Here is a 7,003-nt window from a genome sequence, read left to right on the forward strand (position 1 = left end):
CAAACAATTATTCTGCACAGCGGAAAATGATGGTAACATTGTACGTGTGTTATAATACCTGACACACAACAGATTGTTCGTCATTTACAAACTCCTTCTTCCTCTTTTGAGGGACGCTGAAAGAGGAAAACAAACATAAATTTAGTCGCGATCACTTCAAGTCACTGGTTACACCTGATCACTTAGTGCTTAAGCTTAGTGTTAAATCCCCGCCCGGTTAAGATGCTATTGTTGATTGTGAATAAATGATATTTTCAGACGATCTCGGATTGTTTGAGTTTTTTGGGGACCACAGTAAGAAATATAAATCTGCGGCAGCTTTGTTCAGAAATATCAAAATGCTACATACATCGAGTTGAGTGTACGAGTACAATGTATTGAAAAATCACTACTTACTTTGAACCCATGTTAACGCCAATAAGTCTCTGGGATCCTGCCGAAGCCATATCTTTTTAAGTAAAATTTCGTCCAAAATTGGGATGCAATTTATCTAACGAGAACATCTTGGAAGAAATCTGTAAATTTCCGTAATCACAAACCCCAAAATAAAGTCTTTTGTTCAAAAAACACATCAACAGTGATGCTGCGAAGTTATGATTTTGCAAGTTTTGTGGCTCCTAAAGGAGGCGTTGATGAAAGCATGTTAGTTTAAATTGTTTTCCTTTGCAGGTCTTTCAGGCGATTTACAGTCGCCTTTCTTGAACAGGAGAAGGTTATTAGACAAGGTATCTTCATTTCACCAAGAATTCGGCAGCATCGATCCACCGTGTGCGAGAAATTACCAGGTGATCTTTGAGAACGCGCGTGGTAAAATCGCCCACTGGTTCTCCGTTGTTTACAACTTTGATGGCAGATTTGTCAACGAAATTACTGAGCTCTCTTTCACAGACGAGTTTGTCACCGATGGATGGTTTCCATGTCCCCTTACACACTGATTGTGGCGACTTCAAATTAATAACGCGAAAGATTCTTACTACTACGCGTACACATGGTAACAATTATCAGAACTATCGCGTCCGCCGTAAACTTCCAGACGAAATGTTAGGCAGAAAAATACCTGTAACAATCTCCCGCGCTAGTTTAAGAGTTATAAGAATTTAAGGTAATTACTTTGAAAGGACCGATCTTGATTTCCTTGGCTTTCATAATCTGGGGTTGTTACTAGGAATTTCGAGATTAATGCTGATTTACCTCTGCCGTGAACTATCACAACAGTCTGCATATTTGTCAGGCCTTATCTGTGTTTGTATGTTCACATCCTATCCACTTCATGCTGAACGAATCACTCAAAGGTGTTTCAAACAACCCTGTTAGTAAAGCTCGTTCTTTTGCTCTTACACACGCTTCAACTCTCCGCAGCGACTCCAGCATTTTTTCGTATTCAACAAAATTGCTGACGCTTTCCAGGAGGTAAAAACTTGTTTGTTACACGATCCTCACCGGAAAACCGCAATTGACGTCATTGCTCTACGGCAGCGCCGCAGGAAGCCGAATTAGCGACGAGAGATCACGAACACTTCCGAAAGCCACGACAAAAATAGACCAGTTGAAAACCGTGCCCGTAAGAATAATTGTTTGCAAATGGTTTGTAGTCCTATTGAATAAACATAGCTTTACTTTATTGATAACATAACACTTTATTTTAACCAAGACCCCAGAAAGGAACTAAGGTTTTGTTCTCGGTCGACCAAAACTCGTTCTTTGAATTAAACGCAAGAATGTCATTTTTGTTAACCCTCTGTATTTTTAAAGGTTTTAAAATAGCTCGCAACTGTTGCGGATTTAGCGGAGATAAGAAGTGTAACTATCTGTGCATTGATTTAAAAGGGCATGCTGTTTCTCCTGACATCTTTCTCGTTCCATTAATTCAGAGGGTAGTAAATCTCGATTTTACAGTCCAGTTCGCTGGTAAAGGTAAGCAACTTTGCCGATGAAAAAAGAAAGTTAGCAAGGAAATTTCATCTTAGTCCACCTACAGATCATCTGATGTACAACACATTCACTAGACAGAATAGCGGCTACACATTTGATAGCGTCAACAGCGTAGCATATTTTTTTTAAACGAGAGTTAAACAAGCACCGATATTTTGCCACTCCAGTGTTTCATGCTTACAGTGAATGAATAAACCGCCGCACATTCTCTACACGATCTCATGTAAACATCGAGACACGCATCGGACTATGAAGTAGATTATTTTTGGTTCCTTGCGGTCGACCTTTCCACTTGACCTCGGGTGACGCCCAGTAAAGCTGTTGCACTATTTCTACTATTATGATCGGAGACAATCGGCAATTTTCAATGAACTCATTATATTCTTAACCGCGACGGTCGGCAATTTTCGGCTCCGCCTACGAAGATAATACACGAGGGCCTCCCAGGATGATATCGGCTTTCGACATTCCGATGGTTCTTTACGGTTTCCTGCCGAAGCATCTCGTTGACTTATCGGCATCTCGAGCGTGCAAGGAGATAGCTTTCGGTGTGAGCCTTGGAATGCACGATAATCTGCAGGGAACATTCAGCAAAATGAATGAAATAGTTGTAGTTCTTTGAGCTTTTGCGTGCTCTATTAATCCCAAAAGTACCACTTTTAATCTCAGTGTTAATTTTAAAAAATTAATCCAAAGTTTGCAACTAACAAAGGATACCTTCCCGTTTTCGTCGCTTTCATCAATAACTGATAAAAATATTAGCCTCAAAGTGTATCAAATCCTCAGGTATTAAGCTTAAATTTAAACTTAGCTGGCACGTGGATTGTTGTTGACTTTTCTTTCATTCATTGTAACATTGGTGCTAACCTGCGATCAGGCGTTCTTTAGATCGCAGTCTACATTAGTGCTGGCTCATTGCGCTCTCTTTCGAGGACTGCCGCAGGAGATGCAGCTTATCTCGATTAAATCCGCAACTTCCTACAAAGGGCAAAATAGAGGACCTTCATGATACTACTTAATATTGTACAATATAAGAGGAAAAATGCATATAAACAATGTGCAAAATTAACTCAGGTCTGCTGCAAGTATATTCACAAATATTTGTTAAGCTAAGTGTTGTTTTGACGAAAAAAAACCTTGAAACCCTTCGAGAATCAAAGAGAAAATGAAGACAGCAAACGCCTTGTTTTGATTCCAATCAAAACTACAAACAGGCACAAATTTCTGCGAAAGTTTCTGTCAGTAAGATCCTTCATGGAATGCTTCTTTTGGGGGATAAATTACAAATCTTTGATTAGATATCGTGATAAAATAAAGCTAAGCCGAACAAAGCGTTTTAATTTTATCAACAGCAGCCGACCTTTCCTCCATATCACTTAGACAGTTCATTGATAACCACTTGTGACGTCACACTCGTAAAAGATCGCCACTTCCCGATTTGGTCATGTTTTCCGACGATGAGAACCATAACAGTTATTTTCCCACGACCGCACAAACAATAGCGTAGTTCGCTTGAGTGCCTCGATGATTGTCTCTTAACAATAATGACTTGATCACTGGGCATTAAATCGTAGTTTTCAATGCTGTTAAATCTCTAAGATGCCCGTAATTGTGATGAAAAAAGCACGAGCGTGCACTCCTAGATCGCTCGGAAGAAGCAAAGATCACCAATGGCATGCAGATTCGTGGAATCTTCTAGCACGGAAACTGTCGAGCTGAAATTACAACTTGTTATTGTCTTTCATGTGTTTATTTTAATAGACAAAGGATTCATTTCAAATGTCAAAATTATAATAATCAAGTTGTTTTGATCGTTCAAAGAATTACAGGGCCATCAGCTATTGTCCAATCAAATCGCGCAAAGATCACTTACGATGACCCCCGAGGACTAATTGCTCCCAATTGACGTCATCACGAGCAGGACTTAGAAATCTGTGAGCTCTGATTGGCCAACAGAGAGTCCCAAGAGGATGCTGATTGTTTGAGCTCAAACCGCAAAGAAGATTTGGCCAACACGCCTACATTTGCCATATTTGGTCACGAAGTAGACGAGCAATCTCTGCGAACTCGCATATAAAGCTATGTCTTCGTACCATTCAAACCAAGATCGGAAATCGAAGTGAACCAGTAACATCACTACTGTAAACAGGCAAAATCAGCGGCCTGTGGGGAATACTCAATCATCTGATTACTTACAGCTGAGAGATCGACACAAGTCAGGATATTATAAACCGATCAAGTCATCATGGCTCTCGCAAGTTTGCCAGTGTCAGTCATACAAGAGGCTAGGACAGTCGTTGAAGGGGCTGCTGAGTGTGACTTGGCTACCACTGTTCATAACTTTGTGCGGCCGACGGCACCAAGCGCGCAGTACACATCCATGGCGAGACTTGACGAAATGCAACAGGTTGGTTGAATTGTTGAACCGCGTTTATACCACACGAATTCCTTCAGCTTTGGTTTAAACGAAATACTATTCACGCGACAAGAAATTCGAAGCTCTTTACAGACTCAAGCGCTAACTGAAGCGTAACCGCTTTAATTTATTGCGGGGACGAATTTTTCTTGGATTATTTTAGATAGAAAATGAACGGGTTAGAATTGAAATTATCATGTGTTATAGCGACCTGGGACGACTTCTATAGATGCAAATCAAACTCGTGCCATCCTGAACAATCATAATCGGGTGGGATAGTTTAGTGATTTGCGAATTTAGATTTATTCAGCACGCTCAACCAAAATTGATTGTGTTGTTTATCGCGTTGAAGTTTTCTATCCCGCAAACATTTTTTAATTCTTTAAAAGTTGTTTAACTTCTGACTGTGGCTTTCGAGTAATAAAGAGAGATTAGTTCTTGACACAACCCGTGAAACCAACATAGATTACTATGAAATAAACAACATCGTAGCCCACGCTATTTTTTCGCCATATTTGACAAGACGAATTTTTAACGTCAGCATATTTTCTCTCTACAGACAATGTGGGAAATGGAGGCATACCTTCAAGGCACAGCTCCTTCGCCACTAACAATGAGTCCATCGATTACAAGAAAGAGAAAATTTCGACGAGAAAGCGCCAACGTAGTGAACGATTTCTTTACGTTTGACGACGATGGTGATGACTGTATCATTGTGGATATTAACAACAACGCGACGATGAATTCGCTCCCTGCTTTGCCTGAGAAAGTTTTCGTGACAGATGTAGACAATTTCGCGCTTCCTACAGTATTTTCAAACACTACAACGGTCACAACAGTTAACGCTGTCCCTATCAATGGTGTAGCAAGCAATAATCACCTTGGAGCTGACAGTCGCGCACATTATAGTCAGCTAAAAGTTGTTCAACCTCCTCGCGATTACACCGTGATATATCCTCCAACGCCGCCGAATTCCAACCCCGGATCGCCAGAAAACGCAACCCACCAGATCTACCTGGGCCCATTAGGTCCTCCTCCGCCGTATACCCCTCCGAACGTCTTGCTGCCGCACCGACGAGGCTCTCCCGAACTACAACGGAGAAGAATCCACCATTGTGAACATCCGGGCTGCAAGAAAGTGTACACTAAAAGCTCGCATCTCAAAGCACATATGAGAACTCACACCGGGGAAAAACCGTATAAGTGTACATGGGAAGGATGCGAATGGAGGTTTGCTCGTTCAGATGAGCTTACAAGGCATTACAGAAAGCATACAGGAGCCAAACCGTTTAAATGTCAATTCTGCGACAGAGCTTTCGCTAGATCTGATCATTTGGCGTTGCATATGAAGAGACATCAACCACAACAACAATCGTGAATGGGGGAGAACTTAAAGTGAGTTACTGCTGGCTTAGAACAAATGCTTCACACCTCCTGAACGATTCAAGACAGAAACTGCTAAATATACAAAAGTCGTCTGGAGCCTTCAGAGTCTTGAACTTATCAATTTGACCAGCACAAAAAAGAACTGTTACCAGTGGCTTAAATAAATGCTCGCATGTTTCGTTTGAAGAAGAATGAAACAAAGAAAATGCCACAGTTACTTTTAGTGGATAACAATTTGTGAACGTTGATAAAGACTTGTTTTTGTCTTCGAATCTTTCCTATGTTGTGTTTCAAAATGTTTCAACGTTGACCCTTTCAGCGGTTTTGTTTTAAAAGCCACTACATTACCAAGAGAATTTATTAACATTTATAAGAAGCATCGACAAGATTTTTGATACCTCAGTCTGAGATGCTTGAAACAATATCTGTACTTTGTAAAAAAAAAACAAGATCGTTCTTCGCAACACGAGAAATAACTCCAGAAAGGCCGGGAAAAATATTTTGTAAAAGAAAAGTTTTGTACATAAAACGTTTGTTAAAAAAAGAAAGAGGAAAGATGTATTTTTATGTCATGGAATTTTTTCTAGAGGCTATATTTATATGGTACTTTGTTATTTTATTCAAAGATGAGTCCACTAAGAAATAAATGAGAAAAAAACAGTTTGAATTTTATCTTCTGTTTTGCGTCAATTCACATGTAGTCAATAATAAACTGCAGACAATTACAACAAGGGTTATCAGAGAGACTTGCCGCACGCAAAATATTGATCCAAACGTGCCTTTATCAATTTGTGGCCAACGTTTGGCGGGGGTTTTTGTATTCAAGTTCGTTTATTGAACTACCATCAGAGCTTCAATCATCCGCGTAACATTTAACACAAACTAAGCGAAAAAAATTACTTGAAACAGTGGTACAAAGATTTTATCCACAATGACGGATTTGACAAGAGAAGAAAAAATTCCTTGGAATTTCGAAAAATACAGCCTTTAACGAGGTTGTATTTTCCAAAGAAAAATACAAATCGACGCAATTGTATACGGGTTTACCAAACATTTTCCAGAGATAATTTCAAACATTCTACAAAAAAAAAAAAAAGAAATCATGGATTTAAGGGTCAATTTAAGTGACAGAGTAGTTCTATTCCCGCTAAAACCCTTTGCTTTAGCGTGTTTAAGCCTGTAAGTCTTATGATTTACCACGCTGAGGTTAAATTCAATGATGCAACACATCTGGATATTGCCAAGAAAGAGCCTGATCGTGAAAGAAGG

At 39.8% G+C, this 7,003-nt stretch overlaps 2 protein-coding genes across 10 annotated transcripts in view; one reads left to right on the forward strand and one right to left on the reverse strand.

The window, feature by feature from the left end:
• LOC138015012 (uncharacterized) overlaps positions 1 to 3,759 on the reverse strand; it is a 20,587-nt gene extending 16,828 nt beyond the window's left edge. For 4 of the 9 annotated variants that reach the window (XR_011125462.1, XR_011125463.1, XR_011125466.1 and 1 more), the window contains exons 1-2: positions 1,192 to 3,759; positions 59 to 116 (exon numbers count right to left, since the gene is read on the reverse strand). Coding sequence is in view for 1 of the 9 variants with exons in the window: in XM_068861907.1 (XP_068718008.1) it covers positions 59 to 116; positions 397 to 446 (108 nt within the window). In the remaining 8 variants the exon portion in view is untranslated. The other 5 variants (XR_011125467.1, XR_011125468.1, XR_011125461.1 and 2 more) reach the window with 4 other exon arrangements.
• A 418-nt stretch (positions 3,760 to 4,177) lies between these two features.
• On the forward strand, positions 4,178 to 6,406 carry LOC138015009 (Krueppel-like factor 5). The gene is made up of 2 exons (XM_068861904.1): positions 4,178 to 4,339; positions 4,908 to 6,406. Exons 1-2 carry the CDS (start codon positions 4,178 to 4,180, stop codon positions 5,724 to 5,726), a joined length of 981 nt encoding a protein of 326 aa, XP_068718005.1. The 3' UTR covers positions 5,727 to 6,406.
• The last annotated feature ends 597 nt before the right edge of the window (positions 6,407 to 7,003 follow it).

Source organism: Montipora capricornis, chromosome 9 (assembly GCF_036669925.1).
Source record: "Montipora capricornis isolate CH-2021 chromosome 9, ASM3666992v2, whole genome shotgun sequence".
In the NCBI taxonomy this organism is placed as follows: domain Eukaryota; kingdom Metazoa; phylum Cnidaria; class Anthozoa; order Scleractinia; family Acroporidae; genus Montipora; species Montipora capricornis.